This window comes from Poecilia latipinna, unplaced genomic scaffold (assembly GCF_001443285.1).
Source record: "Poecilia latipinna isolate Pla-1442-1.1 unplaced genomic scaffold, P_latipinna-1.0 Scaffold100, whole genome shotgun sequence".
In the NCBI taxonomy this organism is placed as follows: Eukaryota; Metazoa; Chordata; class Actinopteri; order Cyprinodontiformes; family Poeciliidae; genus Poecilia; species Poecilia latipinna.
This window is the reverse complement of record NW_015112716.1, coordinates 348224-369143: the sequence shown is the minus strand read 5'-3', so window position 1 is coordinate 369143 and position 20920 is coordinate 348224. Positions and strand designations below refer to the sequence as shown.

The 20920-nt window shown below is 42.0% G+C and overlaps 1 protein-coding gene across 21 annotated transcripts in view; it reads left to right on the top strand.

Annotated features, from left to right (window-relative positions):
* Positions 1–20920, top strand: part of wnk1b (WNK lysine deficient protein kinase 1b) — an 84351-nt gene that overhangs the window by 28993 nt on the left and 34438 nt on the right. For all 21 annotated transcript variants that reach the window (XM_015027091.1, XM_015027085.1, XM_015027096.1 and 18 more), the window contains exons 3-5: positions 14610–14782; positions 18939–19159; positions 19704–19861. In XM_015027091.1, the coding sequence (XP_014882577.1) occupies positions 14610–14782; positions 18939–19159; positions 19704–19861 (552 nt within the window). The remainder of the gene's footprint in view (positions 1–14609; positions 14783–18938; positions 19160–19703; positions 19862–20920) is intronic.

Sequence of the window (20920 nt, the reverse complement as noted above, 5' to 3'; positions counted from 1 at the left end):
TTATTGTAGAAATTACAATTAGAAATTACAGTTGAAACGACTGCAGACAGATGACTTTATACGCCATAGCGGAGAATTGAAGAACTGATATCTAAATGAATTGACATAAATGCTAAAACATATCAATCTTTTAGTTGTATTCAGATCTACTTAGATGTGTCAGTTGGGAGTTCTTGTGTTCCCGGGCGTTCAGCAGGTAAACATAGCTGATCATTCTTATCTCACGATCAGTCACGTGGACATCCTGTTTTCACATGCTACAGTGTTATGAATGGAAGCAGCATGTTTATAATGCAAATGGTAACAACAGCCATGCACCACCCAAGGAGTCGCACCTGTCGGTAAAACTGCCACCCCAACAATAGCCGTGAGTTTGACTTGTGCGCGATGAGAGATTCACGAGTTTGAGCAAACCTACCGGACCGATCCGTCACAAGCTCAGTCAACAAGTCGTAACGTTTCCAAGCAGGGGCATGTGACCTCCATTGTTTTGGAGATTGGCAAACAGAGACACAAATAGACACTGGCTAATAAAAATATCATGAAATGTTATAAATGTGAACCATTTGTCAATTGGCACTTCGTGGTTGACAGTGTTGAACATGGCCGAGGGTGAGGTTTTGCATTCCCTGCTCAGGAGGTGAAGCATAGCAGAAATGCTTTCAGAAGGTGGGGGCTCGGACGGTTATGTTGGCTTAGACAGAGATGCTTAATTCCCTCTACCCGTGATGGCTTTTGAAAAGACGCCCACTCCCGACCTGCGGGGAATGTTGAAAAGCTCTCTTCTGATATGGTGTTTTCACAATTGCCTGCCAAGTGTCAAAGTGTGTGTGTGTGTGTGTGTGTGTGTGTGTGTGTGTGTGTGTGTGTGTGTGTGTGTGTTCTTTTTGTTTTTTTGTAATCAGAGAAGTAAACCATTTCCCCAGACTTTCAGCCACGTATCTAATTTGCTGTTGTTGCTTTGTGTTTTCGGCTCTACATGAACAGGTGAGCATTTGAAGCTCTGATATGTAGCGTAGTACTCATGCTTCTCTCCCTCTTCTGGGGATTTGGGCTTGAATCAAAAAGAACCATCGCAGTAACACTACATAATCTGCTGCGTGCCTCTAAGACAACACGTTGCGGGATTCTCTCCCATCAAAATCCAAATTAATACTTAATGAGAAGCGTCAAACTTGAGCGACGCTTCCTCCATACGTTGCATGTTTGTGCCGGAGTATGGACAGTATGTCCTCACAGTGGCTTGTTTACAACCAACTCTGGGTCTTTCTTAACTTTTTCCTCTCGCCATCGGCTTCACCCCTGTTTTTTTGACCTCGATTAAACCAGGAGCTGATGTAATGTTGGGCTCGTGTGTTTTCATCCCAGCCAGGCAGCGTAGTAGAAACAGTTTTGTTGACTTTGCCCCCTCTTCTTGTGATCGTTCCCTCCAGGAAAGGTTTTCCAGAAATTTCTGTTTTTCTCTCTCCGTTTACAATCTGTGTTTGCGTAGATCCTTGTACCTGCTGAACTCATGCTTGCTTGTACATGTGATTTATTGGAAAAATTGTACATTTTTTTTTTTTTATCCCACTTATTTTTTTTAACTTCACTAATATTTTACACATGTCATCTTCCTTTGCTGAACTGTTCCTAATCTATCACATTTTTGGTTGTCATCCTACGACCTTCAGTGGAAAGAGGGCTGAACATATTTTTTGCTGCATAATATTTATCTCTAAAACAGGTTATGTAGGCCCATGCCTCTAGTGGTGATAAGTGGTTTGCTATTGTAGAAGCTTATTGTAGCCAGATGTACTTTGTAATGAACTACAATGGTTTCATTCTGCAGTGACAGATTTGTACAATATTGTAATTATCCGCCCTCTCTTCACATGAAAGTGTGCCAGCTATTAAACCAATGAAGAGACAGCTGAAATAACAAGCCCACCTTTCTCCCCCCCCCCTTTAGCGTCGAGCTCAAAATGACTCACAAGTTGGACCCAACTGGGACCTGAAATCACAATTAGAAATGTTTTTGTTTAACTAAATCTAAGGCATGTGGTTCTATGCAGTGTTTTTGTTAGGTTTGGGGAAAAAGTCAGCTTGGAAACGGGACATTTGAGTTGATTCAGGACTCATGTGCACCGCTTGATGTCTTACATGGGCAAATAAAGCGTTGACGCACGGTTCAAAGTTAGGGTTCGCCCTCGTTGACGTAGTTTGTGCAAGAAAACGGTGGTCTGCGTTACCTCAGGGTCAGTTCGCCCACTTTGCCATTTCGCTCAATCCTTCTCATAGCCACAAAACTAAACCGTGACCAAAAGCAAAAAAAACAAACAAAACAAAACAAAAACAAAAACACGAAAGCCTGAAACTGTGATCCAAATCTAAAACCTTGTAGCTAAAACTGAAACTGAAAACTGAGACCAAAACTTTGAACTGAACCAAGACAAAAAACAAAAACACATTAAGCCGCGAGTCTGAAACTGATACAAATTGTTTCATCTACTTGATCAATTTAACCTCAAATACAAATACAACCAACCACTAGTTTGTGGGCTTGCTGGATAAAGTCTCGGTTATATAACCTCTTCCTTCTGCCAGGTTTAGAGCGAACAAAGGTTCTGGGAGAACAATGGATAATGACGTCACTCTCTGAATAAAGGTTGTACCTTTACAGGACTGTCTTTGTTGGACGTCTTAAACATATGGTGTAACGGCTGGCTTCAGAAAGCTTTATACCAATATGTGTGTGAACCGGTGTGGTCTCATTGGTGAGGGCCTGTTGTCATTATCATAGTCATCTTTACAGAGAACGACACTCATTATGGAGATATAATTGCTTAGCCTTTGTCTCAGTTGACAGCTCATTATCTATGGCGTCTTCCCTCCTGTCTTTCCTTATGTTTCTCAACCCACTTCTCCCACACTTCCTCGCCTACCACATATTCTGAGCTCCTCTTCTTCTCCTCTGCCATTGGCATTTGTTGAGCTCCTGCTTCCTCCACATCTTAGTTTTCTGATCTTCTGTCTATCCCATATGCTTCCACCACTTTCCTCCTCCTGCTTTATAATTCCCCCCGCCCCCGCTTTCTCCCAGAGGCTGGTCTTCCCCTGCATCTTGAATATCCTTGCTACTACACTCCACTTCCTCAGATTATTTTCTGCTGCATGTCTGAGGCAGGTCAACTGGTTGTTCGCCCGTCAGCAGCGTCCGTCCTGATTTTTCGCGACAAAGGCAGCTTGTGTCACTCGTTGATGTAACTGTTGGGCCGACTCAGTCTTTGTGACATTGACATCTGTGCTCTCAGAGAGACACTTGCTGGAGACAGACGGGCACCTCTGCAGAAACACGACACCCCGTGTGCATATGTGTGGCTCAGTGCATGATGTTCTCACACTTATTGCATCATTGTACCATTCGGTTCTGTTTTTTGTTTTTTTTTATCTTCGCTCATCCTCTTCCAGAGATCAGGGTCCATACAGAGCTTGAACAGGCATTAAATTTAAGTTTCATTCTGTAATCTAGAGCTATATTTTGTTTCCCTAGACTCTATAGACTAGATTCTAGAAGCTTTAGGTAGCTGTCGTGCATCAATCTTTCCGTCAAGTTCTGATTGGACATTAAAAGCCTGATCACAATCTGCCCTAAAGTCATAGTGAAGTTTGTGTGTTCATACTTAAAAAAGTCTTAAATTTGTTCAACTTTCTTATGTCGCAAATCTGTGTTTACTAGCACAAAATGTCACGTACACGAATGAAGGGGGGTGAACAATTGTCGTCTCAAGTTACAGGAAATTAATGGAGAGGGAGCGACATCGCTTCCCGTGTGTCAAACCCTGTAAGGGCAAATTTATCGCCAGTTGGCCGGATGATGTTTGTTTTCACCATTGACTCACTTCTGTTACCAACACATGTGAGGCTAGGTGCACTCGGTGCCAAAACATCTGACGCTAGGTGCTATGGGGGAAAGAGGCTGAAAAGGGCGCATATTACTAGAAATACCTATATCTTAATTTTAATATGTTTTGTAGGGGTACTGAGTGCATCCAGCTTTTGAAATATTTAGCTGTCGTAACAGGAAAAAAAACCAAAAAACTTCAGCGGACAAATATGGCCATTTCCCCTTCCTGTGACCTCACTTCTGTCCTCAGGTCTGCTCTCAGGCCTCCCCCCTGCGCCTCACTTTCTGTTAAGTCACTCATCCGTTCATTTCAACATCTGTACAAACAACTGAAGGGTTTTACACTTTCTGTGTTTGTGTTAAAGAACTACATAAAGCAAATGTTTTTATAGAGCGGGATTTGCTTCCACTTCGAAAGCTGCACATTCATATCTGCCTCAATATATTTTTTTTCTTTTTCTAAGTGCTCATGTGTCCTAGAAAGCATCGTAACAAGAAGAAGAAAAAAAAAAACACAGGACATTCATTCTGGTGTATCATAACAGCGTGAGCGTTGGCACTCGTGGTTTTGACATCTGGAACGAATTGACCTCCAATCCAGCCTGTAACATAACCACAGTCACTCATCGCGCACATTTGCGATGTGTAGACGTCGACCCCGCATGCAAACAGAGGTTTTGGCGGCCCGGTCGCACTGGAGCTGACCCGGCTGTTTCTCGCAAATAATTTCAGTTTCTCTTAACGCGTCTCTATCGTTCGGCTGTATCTGCGGAGCCGCTCCGGTTACCCCGTCGGAGCTGGAGCCTGAATCCGTTTCCGCCCCTTCGTTTTAAACCGAGCAGCTGCAGAGGAAATATAGGCCAGAGAGCGAGGGGCGGAAAAGGGCAGACGAAGGCTGGGAGAGATGTGGAAGGAGGAAAAGTGATTCACGATATTCAGCGTTGGTGTTTTCGTTCCATCATGTCCTCTCGTCTCCAGTTCCACTCTCTGGTGTGTTGATGGTTACTTCACAGATGGATTTTGTTTCTGTTGACGGTTTTCCAGCACATTATTGTAAAGCCGTTGTTAGTTTGTGGCAAAAGTAAGACTGCGTTCGTTTAGACACACGATTGGTTACACTCCTCCTCAAGTGGATGTTTCAGAGACGCAGCATAAATATTGAAGACTGTAAATATAGAGGACACAACTTTAATTGCTTACTGATGCTCTCCTCCCTCTGTGGCCATAAATATATGTATTTTTTTTTCTGCAAAACTTCCAACTTGTGTGCCTTCAAAACAAATAAAGGGGTCCCAGGGGTCTAGTTAAGATGTTTATTGTAGCCGTTCTTAAGTCGGATCCAGACTGGGGACATTTATAGTATATCTTCACTGCTAAAATTACAGATAAAACCAGATATGTACATACACAGTATACAGACTTCTTTGTTTCAGATCCGTCGGAATGGATGGTAGAGTGAAACTGCAAGTCTGACGTTTAAGTCAATGCTTATTCGTTTATACGAATGGTCCAGTCAAAGTCCAAACCTAAATCTAGTTAAGAGTCCGTGCCAGGGCTTAAAATTACTTTAGCAGACGCTCTCCGTTTTACAGCCTGTGCTCGCTTTAAAAGATGGAGCCTGCAGAATCTGTGCTTTTTATTTATTGGAGTACTTTCTCTCCTGCAGTCGAGTTTCGTTTCTGGGCTTTCTGCCTCTCAAACTAACCATTTGCATTTTTTTCAGCCGTCACTATTGGTCCCCGCCACATAACGCACGCACAAGGTGCAGCTATGAGGTCGGACGCCGATGGCTGCTAATACCTTGCGAAATGAAACCTGAGCAGCTCTGAGCGTTCAGCTTAGGTGCTAATCAGCGGAGCCCTAGATTTAATGGAGCGTAAAAAGATAGCCCACCCAGATTATGCAATAGCCTTATCTGGGACGGTCCTTGTCCCTGTTTCCCCCCCCCCCGATGTTTCCCACCGGTCAGGTCATCAGCTACTGTAGCGGTTTGAAGGTCTTGTCAAAACTCCAGCCGGGCACATAAACAGCCCCGTTAGAAAACAACACGCAGACATGTGTGTCAGGTTTCCTGGTAATGAACGCCTGCTTGTAGCATCTGTTGGTATTTTCACAGGCTTTAGTCAGGATTTTATCCATGATCCTCCTAGAGTCTCTGGGATGTTTCTTCTAATCTAGCTGTGCTGCAGACTCTCTAAGCTCTTCTGTCGTGTTTTTTTTTTTTTTTTTTTTTTTTTTTTTTTTTTTTTTTCCTTCTTCTGGCGCTGGATGGTTTAACTCAGTTGGCTGAAGTGGGACTAGACATGATTTAAACCTCTGAGGCATGTCCAGACACTATTGGAGCGGCTGCTGGGCATCAGCATATCATCCACTCCGATCTGTTTGTTTATGATGTGCTAACAGAAAGGCAGGTGGATGTGCACTATTTTAGGAGTTTAACCTTTTGCACTCTTAACTCTTGCACTTGCTTATGCAACACAAAAGTACAAACATTTATACTCTGAAAAAAAAAAAAACTGGACTTCCTTTTATGCGTTTAATGTGCAGCCGACTCACGCAGCTGAAGCGGTACACCGTGGCCTCCTTCTTGCCAAAAAGGGGTCAAGTCCTTAATAAGTTCAAAGACTTTGTTGCGTTTAAGGCGGTCTGGGATGGTGATGTATGAGAGCCATTTTCATACAACTCTTTTAAGTCTCAAATTAATCTTTGTTGTAGTTCAAAGTAGGTTTTGCAGCTAAATCAGTCGAATAGAAGCTGGAAAAGTGAGCACGAGGAGGTCCGTCATTTCCCTCCCGTTTCACTTTGCTCTGGACCCAAACGGCTGATTAAATGAGCTTAATAACTTGGCTTCCAATCAGAAAAGAAGACCTGGTCTGAGTCGCATCAGACTAAACCATGCTGAGGTCGTTTCCTCTTTTTAGACGTGGACGATATGGAAGAATTAGAGATTTTCCTTTTGATTTAATTGTGCAGTTCTAGTTTATCTGTGCAACAGTGTCTAGTAAACTTAAAAAGAAAAAATTCTGCCACAAACTTTCAGCCTCTTTCACCCTTTATTTATCCCCTGTCCCTTCTGAAGAAAAGGATTACCACAGCATTATGCCACCACCACCGTGTCTCACATGGCGGACGGTGCATTCAGGGTGAACGGCGCACCCCGATGTCCTTCTTGACACTTTTCCATAAAGGTCAGATTTACGGCTAATAGTTGTGCCAATAATAGACACTCCCACCTGAGCTGTGGATTTCTGCAGCTCCTCCAAAGTTACCAAGTTACTTGGTATTTCTCTCCCTGTTTAGGCAGCCGGCTGTGTCCTGGTAGGTTTTCACTTGTGCCATACACACCCTCGTGTTGTGTTCCTGGTCTTTGTTCACTAATGTTCTCTAGAGCAACAGGTTTTATTCAGGGAGATCAAAGTAAAGAGGTAGGAATTGTAACTTGCCTCGTATTCATCAGATTTTTGAAACTGTGTCATCTTCCCTTCACTTCCCAATATGCTTTCTTGTATCAATAAGATCAGGAATCCCAGTAAAACACATGGAGGTTAGTAACTACTGAGAGAAATGTTGGAGAAGTTTTTGTTGTAGAGGGCTGCACTTCTTAAATAAAGTCTTCCAATGCCTCCATCACTACCTTTAGCGTCCCTTTTCAACTCTTGATGGCCGTTCTGGTCATGCGACTATCAGAGCTGTGTTTCCTTTTCTTTGACAAAGGACACCATTCAAGGCTGCTAATCATTTCACTGAAAACCCTAATGAGTGAGTAAGAGCTTTTAGCCTTGGTTAAATAGATTAGCTCATCTGATTTCAGATCAGTAAGTTTGCTTGGTTTTAGATTGCACCAAAAGGAGACGATTACCAGCGTCAAAGCGCTACAGATGTCTTAAAGCAACGCTGCAAACTGGAGCTTGGGTCTAGAAAATCATTCACTTGAACCTGGCATTTCAGCATTTTGCTCATTAGCTCCTGGAATCGGGATTACTTCAGGTATAATCAGACCCTTTGTGTGCAGCGTGCTGTTAAGGATTAACACTTTACACCAGAAGTTTCACTCATTATCTTCAGATTTCCTCTTATTACACCCCGGATCAGGATGACCGGATCGAGCGGGCTCTGAATTATTTGTATTTTTTTTCCCTTTTATTCTTAGAACCAGAAAAGTGGAAACTAGAAGGCAGAAGTGAGAAAGAAGGGCAAGGGAGATTAAGCGTAACCATCAGAGCAGAGGGTAACGGCTCCGCTGGTGAACGGTTAGTGTGCGTCGTGCAGCCAGGCACAGACTTGAAACAATAGCACACAATGAGGGACAGGCTGGGATGGCAGCCATTGTTAGAAGATGAGTGTTTGTGTTCACGTGGCCTTGTTGTTGCAGCGGTCTGAAGGAATGGTCTTTGTTTGTAGCGTCCGCTGCTGTTCAGGACAACAAAACAACAAAAAGAAAACCTGATTATATTTACAAGCATCAGAAAAGCCACTCTTTTTACACTCAAGTGTTACAGATGATCACTTTTTAATATGAAGGATCGCATTAAATCCAAAAAGCTGTCTTTTAAATGAGGATTAAGGAGGGGGGGGAAAAAGCAATTGGTTAATTTTTGCGAAAAGTTAATTTGTTTGGTTTAGTTTCAGCAGCCTGGGCCAGGTCTGATTACTGCCAGATCTGTAGAATCAAGAAATAATCCCAATAGAACTTATCTGGCAGCATTAAGTGAACTAAAATAATTTCACGTCGTGCTGCAATCTAAATAAAAGACGGGAAACAAAGCCAATCTGTCAGGAGACAAACCCATTGCAAAGGCCAAAACAACACAAAGTACAGTTTCACTTTTGTCAAAGAAACATGTTAACTGTCCTCAATTGATGGGAGGGAAATATTCTGTGGACTGATGAGATATTAGTTAATTTTTTTTGGAAAATCTGCATCTCTGTAAGTCCTGCATAAACACAATACTTAATGCAGAACATTATGCATACATTCAGGCATGGTGGTGGTAGTGTAATGGTCTGGAACTGCTTTGCTGCCTGAGGACCTGGTCAACTTGTCATAAATCATCTGCACCCGTGTTGTGATCTGAAGCACATTAACACACCCACCTCTTTAAAATAGCACCCAAAACGAAACAAAATAATGGCCTAATCAAAGTCCAAAGGTTAAGGGGTAATTGTGGGGTAACTTTATAGCTTTAATAAATAAAATCATCATTTGAAATCTGATTTTTGTATTTACTCGGGCTATCTTTATCAGACATTAAAACTAGTTTAACGATCTGAAACATTTGCCCATGACGATAAAAGTGAGAGGAGAAGAAATCTGTAAGGACGCCAACACTTTTTGACAGCACTGCATGTCTCACCCCATTTGCTAAAGAAAGCACTGCTTTTCAACCCCATCCAGTCCAGACGCAGATGCACGCTGAAATTTGGCCCCTGTTACTGCAATATGCGGAGTGGTGATTGATGGGAAACCAAAAACCATCTAAATGGGAGGCAAGAGGCGGGGAGGAACGGATTGTTGTGACGGCGAAACAAAGGGCGAGTTAGGGGCTCAGAAAGATGGGCTAAAACGTGGCGGAGGGGGGGGGGATTTAAGATCAATGGGACATTCGGGGGATTTGAAAAGAATTTGTGACCAAAACAACTTAGATCTTCATGTGTTGCTTCACGTTTCGGCATAAATTGACTTCAATCTCATCACTTTCTCTCCTCTTCTGACTTTTCCTTGAACCTATTCCTCCTCTCTCCAGTCAGTCTTATTCACACCAGATGCTCTCTCACTCTCTCACTCTCTCAGCCTGGCTAACCATAACAAGCTGTGGTGAAGGTCTTGGTTTGTGTGTGCAAGTACAGCAATATGTGGGTCTTTTTGTTAACATATGTAGGTGTGTGTGTGCACACGCTGCAGAAGGGCCTGTGCTTTGTTGCAGGGAAGCGTTTCCAGACCGTGGGGGGTCTGAGGAGCGCACCGGGTCTTTGCGCCCCACCATGAGTCTACAACAAGCCAGCTCATTCATGCAGCCAGGATGTGATTAAGATTTACAGGTCCAGATTTTGGAGTAAAAGACTGACTTTCAGAAAAATCTGGGTCAGAGGTGGACCCGATGAAAGCCAAATTGGGTCGGCAACTCGTTTTTGGAGAGCTTGGACCGAAGGTTTACAGTTTGGTACGGCTTTCGAAACAGTTTATGATGCTACATTAGCTGTGGCAGTTGAGGAATAAAGTTTTCCTCTTGACTTTCATGTCTTGTGCTCGTAGATTTTTTTATTTTTTTGCTTTTTCAAAAGAAGCACCTTCATTTTTTGAAGTGGAAATGTTGCTTCAAACCTCAAGGCCACTATGATGCACTCAGCCTAAAATCTAATAATTTTATTAAAATGTATTATTTTATATTTTTCAAAGTTTTTAACAAATTTAAGCTACTGTATACCATTTTTTTTTAGCTAGAACGCTTTTTGGCCATTTTGTGTTTTTATCATAATTGCTTTTATTTATTAAATTATTTATCCTGCTGCTGTTTTTATTTTTACAAGATTTTTTCCATTCATTTTGAGAATATTTTCAATTCATTCTGTTTTGCATGCGTTCGGTCTAGTTAATTCACAAGGTTTTAGGAATTAACAGTCCCCTCTCATCCTTCTTATTTTTTTTTTGGTCCCTCATGTAACAACTGCTCCAATTCCACCAAAACCCTGAGAAACACACAAGTCTTTGGACTCAGAGAATCAGATGCAATTATTTGTTCTATATTTAGTCTCCCCGGGAGAGAGCCCATGCAGCCATTACCCCTGAACTCTCGGTTATTTTGTTATTATTTGCTCGAGTCCTGGTTGTACCGTGAGAGAATAGCTGTTTGCTGGCACACGTAGCAAAGCGGTCAGCTGTGGCCTCGGCCCATCTGCCGCTGGGATCGCTGCTCTCGCTGGTTGGGTGTGCGACGGGCAGAGCGGATGATCGCAGAGTGCTAAAACTCAGCGGGACATCCAGACCTACATGAGCTGATCAGTGGGTATCGGCTTTCTGCTCCTCTGCAGGAAACGGCATAATACTGTAACAGTGCAGATTGCGTTTCTGCCAGCCTCTCTGCCTGTTTGCTTGTTTGTCGGGCTGTCTGCGAGCCTCTGTGCTCTCTCTCTCTCTCTGTCTCTCTCTGTGTGTGTGTGTGTGTGTGTGTGCTGTCCTTGGTTGGCTTCTGCAGAGCAGAAATAGGCCAGACAAAATTAGAGCTGTCACATACTCAGGGATGTATAGGAGGCTTCTTTGAAGCCCTCAGATTGGCTGAGGGAAGGCGGTGACAATGCAGAGCCCGGGATTAGAGAGTGTGAAGTCCTTATGCCGAAAAGAAGCGTCTGTGTGCGAGTGGCAGATAAGAAGCTGCAGATTTAAGTGCGCAGGCACGTCTGTGTGAGGTGGAAGGGGTTTATGAGAACCTGAAAGAGATGATCTTAACTGGAAAATGAGGGGATATTTTGGAGTCTGACAAACTCAAACCTCATGATGTTTTTGAAGCGAGAGAGGGAGAGAAAAACAACCACACTCAACAAGAGAACCTATGTATTATGGATCAGATTAACCCACATCCTGACATCCCTTTAGTATCTTTATTACACACGTACAGTGCCTTGCGAAGACAAATCTTTTGAATTTCTGCACCTTTTTCCTCGTCACAATTGCAGATTTCAATGCATTTTGAATTGAAAGGGGAATTTTATGTAATGCGCCAGCATAAACTAGGTCATTATTGTGAGAAGGAAAAAGAAAAAAATATGGATTTAAACATTTTCTGAGAAAAACTAAAAAGCTCCTTTTTAAAAAAAAAAAAAAAACAGAAGAAGAAATCCAGCAGAGACACTACCTGCGTTTCCATTACAAATGGGCACAAAACTTTGATTTTATACTAAAATTGACAAAAAAAAACCATAATTGATCACGACTCGTGATGAGAAAAAAATTTGTTTACATTACAGCTGTGCGAAATACACTAATTTTGTTACAGCCTAAAAACAAAATTGCTTTGTTTCCATTAAGAAAATTTATGTTTGTAATTCCAATATGCACAATTATTTGGTCAATGAAAACATAACAATCAGGTGTTGACTGCTGTCAGTCGTGCACTTGACAAATCTGGCCTTTAGAAACGTGCTCTGGTCAAACGAGACCCAATATTGTTTGCTTCTTATCCACTAAACAAAACACTGAGGCAGAAAGCTTTACCTTGTACTCAACATCTTTTATCATAAAACATAGTGGAGAGAAATATGTTGACTTTCCAGCAGGAAAACAATAAGTGCTTCCACTTCACGACTTTGCACCGCTCTGTGTTGGTCCGTCGCACAAAAATGGGAGAGCGTTGCCGTGGCAGTGACACCTTTGCGGGGGTCTGTGCTGCACTAAGTGCCGTCTTCAACTCCTCTGCTTCTTTCTCAGTCCATTTATAGACTAAAAAAAAAGAAGCAAACATTAATACTGGATTAGTGCGTCCTCTCAGACTTCCTGTCTGCCGTCTCTAGCCATGTCTGTCTGTGGACAAATATGCACACATGCGGTCGTGTTCCTGTCACTTCGCTGGATATTAGGTTGACCCACTCTGGAGACGAGCTGCGACTCTAATCAAAGGCACTGCTTGTTTGGCTTGCATATATTTACAACAAGGATGTTTGTCATCGGGTTTACGCCTAATCTAAATGGTTTCGTAGCAGATTCATTTAGGGAGTTATACGCAAAAAGAGCTGAATGATTCTCGAGTGAAGAAAAGAGAAGAACCATCCAATGCCCAGTGGAGGGGCTCTAGTGTTATGGGTCATCCGGGTCTTTAAGTGCTGCTGGGAAATGCAATACCGTCTTCCAGGCAGTCAGGTGACCAGCGGCTACAGTCATGTGACCAGTAGATCGGATCATGTGATCGCAGCTGGGGAAAAAGAGCAGAAGAAGAAGAAAAGAATGGGAGTAAAGCTTAGTGGATGATTTGTGCTGTCGGCTGCTAATGGCTATCATCAGGAGAAGTGGATGCAGCGGCGGCGGCAGGATGATGAAGGGATAAGCTTTTTCAGGCTGTCTCTTCCATGCACATGCATTATTTCTGAAAGCCTCGGTGTGATTCAAAGCCCCTTAATGAGCTGGAGAGTGAATAAGTCATATGACGGAGGCAGAGCTCTGGGTTATACAGTATGAGCTCATCACCTCGGATATCCCTCTAATCTTTGAGGTTGCTCACAAATTTTTCTGAAAGCTTAAAAAAGCATTTCAGAAGACTCTGTTTCCCTGAGCTGGTTACTGAGCTTTTTCAGTAATCTGGAGGCGTGTGTCATTTCTTTTACCTCTCGACAATAATCTGCTACGTTCTGTTGGTCTATCAGTACATTCATTGAGGTTTAGAGTGAACACTTTGGCAAGACACAGTCCTGGAGATTTTCTCAAAAATCAGGGAATAAACTGTATCTTTGAATCGCTCAAGTTAGAGATTTTCTCTTTATCTCACATAATCCACTGGATGCTTTTTTTAAAACGTTTAATTCATTCAGCGTCAGCCGACCCTGTTGCTCTTTCTGTCTTCATCTGTCTGCTGCTTCCCTGACGTTTCATCCTCTAAAAGGGTCACAGACATTCATTGACATAAAACATTCTGGATATCTGTACAGTCAGTTTAATCATTGGTTTTTATGCTTTTAAAACCTTTTTATTTATTTATTTTTGCCTAAATCTGGTGCGGTCTCCTTTCACCGGCTGTAGGAAGTCCATGTTTGGGATGCGGCTTAATAGTTTGGAGTCGCTGAGGTTATCACGGCTTTATTTGCACACAAATCCCCGCAGAATTGAGGATCCGTCACCTTTATTCTACTGTTGTTAGGCAGCAAAGATTACGTTTATTTCCGGGCCAGCGATGTGCCGAATGTGTCATTTAGCAGTTTAGGACTGATCTGTTTTGTTCAAGCACAATGGATGAAAGCAGGGAAGCACACACAGGCGTATTTTAAACACAAAAATCATCCTAATTCAAACAACTGCTGTGCCGTTTTTTACTTTTCCTGATGGGTTTTATCCTTAATTTGGTCATTTTCTCCTGAAAATTTCAGTGATGTCTAATCTAGATTTCATTAATGCATTTCTATTCCTTTGCCTTGCCTTTACGCGAAGCGAGTCATTGTTCATTCAAAGGATGTTTTTCATTATATTCATAAGTGTTTCATAATATTCACCAGAGCAATAGTTCTAGCCCTCATCTGACGTTTTGTTTCCGAATAATCGCGATGATGAAATAACATCTGGCAAAGGATACGGCCACCTATCTCAACTTGAGAAACTAGTTTGCTATAAACAGTCTAAGCAACGTGTTGCAGCCTGAAGGAGGCAGAGATGATGGACTTTTTTAGACTCCCTCTAATGGATGTGTGTGACTTGAAGGTAAAAGATCACGTTGATGTGAACAGGCGAGAATCACTTCTAGATCTTTATTTTATTTTTGGTTCCGTTTGGATGCGGCATTAAAACCGTGTTGTTTTCGGTCAAACAATTGACTCATTTTGTAGAAAAGTCAGCTTCTCCTCTTCTGATTATCTCTTCTCTGTGAAAACTTCCTTCCCCTGGATTCGATTGTTAATTGCAGTCTCTATGTTAATGTCTCCGATTTGACATAAAAAGTCTTGCAATCAGATTCCCGTCGTGCGTTGCTTGTATTCGTTTGCTTTGCCTCCTCTTTACCAAGTGTCCCTCTCTCTGCCCTGTGTGCAGGACCGTAAGCTGTCCAAGTCGGAGCGCCAGCGGTTCAAAGAGGAAGCCGGGATGTTGAAGGGTCTCCAGCATCCTAACATTGTCCGCTTCTATGACTCCTGGGAGGGTTTGTGCAAAGGAAAGAAATGTATTGTTCTCGTCACGGAGCTCATGACATCTGGCACGCTGAAAACGTGAGTACAGGAGCCAAAAAAAGGAGTTTTGTAATGCACTTTTACACTTTGCGCTTTGTAAAATTACTTAATCTTTCCCACATTTACGCTGTATATACGGCATGCAGTTGTTTTCTTCCCTCCCTCTGAGCATGTACTTTGTAAAACCGCTGTTAGTCTGTTGAGAATTTGCAGAAGTAGAGACAGAATGTCTTACAGAATGTAAGCTCTGGACTTTGACTAGGCCACATGAGTGTCCTATCTAAACTCAATGTGAATACAAGAGACTTGCCAACACTAAATGCTTCTCTGTGCTGATGAGAATCTGTGAACGTCATTGTTGCAAAAAAAAAAAAAAAAAAAAAAAAAAAAAAAAAAAAAAAAGGCAATAAGCTCGCGCCACATGGTGCATCGTGGGACACGGTCGGCCCACCTGCCAGCTGCTGCTTCTGCTGCAGATTCCTCTCATTCCTGGTGTTGCTCCTCTGTGCTGGGGGTAGAGGAGCGCCGATACGCAACCAGACTGTTACAGTTTGAGGGAGACGAAAGAATCTCTGAGAGATGCTTGACGTAAATTGGAAAAAAAAAAAAATGCACAGAGGGGGGACGTGACAAACCACTGACTCACCTGTAACAGAGGAGGCAGAAGTGTTTGTCAGAGCACTTTTCAGGAGAGTGGCGCCCTCCGCTGGAAGACTTCGTCCTTAACGAATGCAGTCTGTGCTCCAGTTTGAATTTACAAACTCATATTTATTATACACATCTTTGCTCTGCAGCTTTTGATGACGTAACATTGAGTTTCTTGATGAATGAAAACACGTACTTTGATATATAGTAAAACCAGAATGCACTCCCATTTACACTGAAACTTGTGCAATTTTTTGCTTAAAAAGTCCCCAGTCAACATATCATCAAGATTAAAACTTATTTTCCACACGCAGCTAGCACTTTGGTGCGTTTACGGACAGGATGAAAGCGGTGCAGATGCGTTCTCAGAAAGGAGAGGTGCTGTGCTGTGCTGAGGCAGTGGAAAAAGAAAGAGAGATGGTGGGGGGGCAGGTGGGGCAGATAGGGAGGGAGAAAGATGGTGAAGATGGAAATCCTGACCAGCACCGCAACAGTGCACGAAAGGAACTTTATAAATCCATGTGGATGTGTTTGTAAGAAAGGTTTGTCCTGCTGTTTCCTTTTGCTGTTTATCAAATATCACTACAGTGCCTTAAAGGTGACAGACCTATCTGCGTACTTGGGGTTGTGTGCTGGAATAGCAGCGAGTTTGAGCGACTTTGTGTGGGAGAAAAGGCTGCGCAGTGTCACTTCAGAGCTGCTGCGTGCCACAGGGTTTAACTCGTCTGTCAGCGCCGCTTTGACTCCAGAACGGGGGAGAAATAAAGCAGAGGAGACGGGTGAGGGGACGGGAGACGGAGGGGAAACGAGGTGTCATGTTTTCTGCGCGATATGTGGGAAGAGGAAATAAAAGATGAAATGAGGGAGAGAAGGCAGGTCCACTTTTTGTGAGGCTGTTCACTTGAAGCTAAGTTTAATTTCTCAACATTTTCTTTGATTTTTAAAGCACTTCCTGTAAAGAACTAGCCACAGTCTTCTGGCCTTATACATCAGTGTTTTGCATTAGTTTAGTGTATATTAACATGCGACTCGAGAATTTAATGAAAGTATTTTTATCACTTATATAGCAACTTGCAGTAAGCCAAAAAACGTAATCTGTTTTACATATTTTACTCTCACGTTGCAGTAAATGCAGTAAATAAGCCAAGATGCTCTTTTAGCGTATTTGCACCGTTACCTTTGTAAGGTAGCGATGCATCAATGAATCCTCTAGTCGCCGTAATCGAAACATTTTTACGTTTGACAGCGAACGCACCGCGTCGCCACCATGTCGCAGTGACCACACTCTTCAGTGTGAAAGTTGTAACTGAATGTGTATTTTTAGTGTCAGTACGAATTTTAACGAGATTAGAGAAACGGATACAGGCTGTTGTTAGCAATGCTAACCACATAGTTCATGTTAAAAGACGGTCTCCATAGTAACATTGTGCTTGGTTTGATACAATAGTAAAATCTTTCATCATTCATCTTTAATTTTATCGTATTGCCTTGCTGGAGATTACATTTTCAAATGTACAAAATAAATGTGACAAAATATAAAATTCATTTAGATTCAATACTTCCAACAAACTTATTAATTTTACTGGACATTACTGAGGAAATAATTGCTTTGTTTTATGTTGGAAATGTATTTTTGACATTTCAGTGTAAACTTAATCCCTGGCCATGACATAACAGTGCTTCTGTCAGCATAGATGACAGCACATTTAACTTTTAAAGTTCATCATTTCTCTAATGTTGTGTTGCACCATTTCATACCCATATCCGCATTATGTTCAACTCAACAGTTCTTTTAATATTTGCATTAAAATCATAAGCTGTACTGCAGATAGTAATTGTTAATGTATTTCATGACTTGTTTTGCTTGTTTTACTAGCTTGTGATTTCCTGACCAACAGTTTTTAGGCCGTTTCTCATCAGCTTGGACAGATTTGGAGCTGGAGGCCATCAGCAGCTCTTTCCTGGAGTTTTTTTTTTTTAGCGTAAGGAAAGAGAATGGATTAAGCCTGAACTGGGAATGACCTTATAATAGATCAGAGATAAGATTAGTTTAAGATGCAGAAGTTACTTTAACAAATGTAATCACTGTAAATCACGGTATTTTTTATATATATATATATTGTAATTGCTGTTTAATAAGGTCATTTAAGCAAATGGGAGATCTCCCTTATCATTGTGCTATTTCAAATCCTTCTTTTGGAAAACTGCAAGAAACCTGAATTTAAATGCTGGCGAACAGACATGGCTGAAAACCGATGGGTCATTTCTCGTTACAACTCTTTAACAGAAACAGTAGCAATGTGCTGTAAGCATCTGAGTTGATTTACTAAAACTGAAAAACCGTTTCAGCTTTAAGGTCGAGTCTCTCCTGTGCCGTCGTCGGGTTTCCTCCCTCTTTCCAGAGCCGCGCAATCCAGGTGGATCGGCGCGTCTTAAAACACCCGCAGGTGGCTCTAAAAAAATGACTTGGCGGCCTCTCAGTGGGTGTCTCCCTTGTTTCACCGCAAGGTGTGTGCTGGGAGAGGCTCCAAAACCGTTCATGTGCCAAACAGGAACAAGTGTGTAGAAGTAACGAACCGGTCTAAATTGCTTTAAGATTAAAAATGCAGCAAAGTGCACAGTAAACGACTGCTTGTTGTTCTGAGTCATCACAATTTAATGGGTTCGGAATAAGCAGCACGGGAATTCCTTGCCTTGTTTGATAAGGTGCAATGAATGCAGTGAGAGTGAAGGCCACCTGCGCTGTTTAAAACCAGATTAGGAGCAGCTCTGGCGACGTGGGTCTAAATGGGCTTCTGCCGTCGCATCGGAATGATGAACGTTTTGTGTTTTACGGAGACGATGTTTGGATCCTTTTCCTTTGAGGAGCTCGAAATGTAGCCTTTCTTTGTCGGACCTCAAAAGAAAAACGGAGCTTTTACTTTTCAGCTTGCGCTCATGCAAAAAAAAATATGTGCAGGATTGCGCTTCTGTTATTTTAAAAGTTTTAAAAGTGCACATCTTTCTTTCATTTGTCTTGGCTTGTTTTTTTTTTTTTAATGTTCTGTATTTAAAGTCTCTCCATAATGGAGAGCTTTCACAGGAATATTTTGTATTTACGCTGCCTCTAATTTCACAGGCAGGGGAATTAATTTCAATAATGGCCATTCTAATTTTGAGTTTGCGCACAATGATGGGGTAATTTATAACGAGCTGCTCAGGCCTGGACTGTCTGACAAAAGTAAACGGCGGTTATGTAAGCGTTATATTTTATCTAATGTGTTCTGCTCCTCTGTCTTTATCGTCTGCAATGCCAAACCTCGATTTGGACTCATTAATTTTCCTGTTTGTGTCTCTCCAGTGTCGCCCTCAAAAATGTTTTTGGCTACTCAAACACAGATTCCCCCAAAAAATATATAATTGAAAACAATCGAGCTGTGACTTAGCCGACTACAGTTGAGGTTAAATTTGGATTTCAGCTCACAGACGAGACGGATTCGTGTCATTTTGAGCATCTTGCTTCCTCTCTGTGTTCAACAGAGCGTGACACCGTTTCTGATTTCCCTTTCAGCTACCTGAAGCGCTTTAAGGTGATGAAAATCAAGGTCCTTCGCTCGTGGTGCCGGCAGATCCTTAAAGGTCTCCACTTCCTGCACACCAGGGCCCCGCCCATCATCCACCGGGACCTGAAGTGCGACAACATCTTCATCACGGGCCCCACGGGCTCTGTGAAGATCGGAGACCTGGGGCTGGCCACGCTGAAGAGGGCCTCCTTCGCCAAAAGTGTCATAGGTGAGGAAAAACGTTCGGCCCGCAGAACAACAGCCGACGTTTTTAAGGGAAAACGGCCTGCGTAGTTCGCAGGAGTAATACCTGCTTGAAATGCAAACATCTACACACGCACATTAATTTTATTGCTAGGTGTTAAGCCGAACCGCAGGTATTTGGAAAAGTACCTTCAGCGTGTCTGCTGGTAGGCTGTCTGAGGACGTAAAGAAAATAAAAGCCTGGCTTGTTCTCAGTTGAATAGCCATGTTAGCTGACCACAGGTATTTTCTTGGTGATGGCTCCGAATTCCTTCTCCTTTCCTCTCCACCTTTAAGCGAGGTTCAAAAATTGTTTGTAGTAATTACTGAGACCACGTACAACTTTTTGGTTTGTTGCATTTTTTTTTTTTTTTTTTTTTTTTTTTCTAAATTGCATTTTACTACCTGATTTTGACTGTCAGGAGTGCGAGCGGTTTTTTTCTGGGATATTTTAAGAAATATTGTGGTGATTCAGACATTTAAAGTTCTGCCTGTTTTTTTATTTTATTTTTTTTTTTTTATTTTGAAAGGTACCCCTGAGTTTATGGCTCCTGAGATGTACGAGGAGAAGTACGATGAATCCGTAGACGTCTACGCCTTCGGGATGTGCATGCTGGAGATGGCCACCTCCGAGTATCCCTACTCAGAATGCCAGAACGCGGCGCAGATCTACAGACGGGTAACAAGTGTAAGTCTCTGCTTCCTCTCAGCTCCTCCGTCGAGAGTTTTGCTGCACTTAGAGGTCGGATCCGAAAGATCTTGTCTTTTTCGTCTCACATCTCCGTCCTGTGCCCGCTGTTTTCCCCTCCGCGCTTGTTTACTGACTGTATTAATAAGTTTGGCATGAGCTTCAGGAGATTCGGTCATATGATGCTGTTTTTTGCTCTGATTAGTCCTTTTGTGCACTCTCCCCTCTCACTGCAACTCTGTTTTATTTTGTAGACTGAAATAGAAGAAAGTCGCAAAAACATCCAAGGCGATCGTGTCGGGTCACGACAGCGTCAAATTAAAGATTTGGACCTCACTGCTCGAGTTTATTTTTATTTACTCTTCTATTTCTGGCATATTTGTAGCTTAAACGGGCAAGATTTTTGTGTAGTTTGTATGGAAAATACTTGTATTTCTAAAAATCCATCCATCCATTCATCATCATTTCCTCTGTCCAACCATCTTTCCATTTGCCACTTTGTTCATCCACCAATCCAGTTCAGTTCGAATCAAAAATACATTATTACTCCCAGTGATAAATGAATCGCTCAGTATTCAATCTCTCCCTCTGTTCAATAGTCCATCTGTCTTAGATCAATACACCGACTGTTCATCTTATTGATCTTATCTACTCCAGTTTTCTGACTCATTTGAATTTAAGGTTTAATTTTAAGAAACAAAGGTAGACATTTGAGATATTTTACTGTGTAATGAATCAATAAGATGAGTTTCAAAAATATTGAACTCTTTCAATAAATTCTTTTTTTTTTTTAGCTGTGCTTGCAAAACGACATTAAATAAAAGCTCTTTGATTTGATTAAAGCACAGGAGAACGAGGGCAGTGTTTCTTCAAATGTTCAGTGTTTTTAATTGAATAACTTTAATAATTATTATTGATGTAATTTGTTTTTGTTGCCCTCCTTTCAAAATGCATTCTGATCATTTCAAAGTTTAATTTCAGAAACTGTTTGACTTAGTCCTTGCGGTTCCCACCGCTTCTGTTTTGCTCGCACATTCAAATTGAAAAGATCCAGATTTA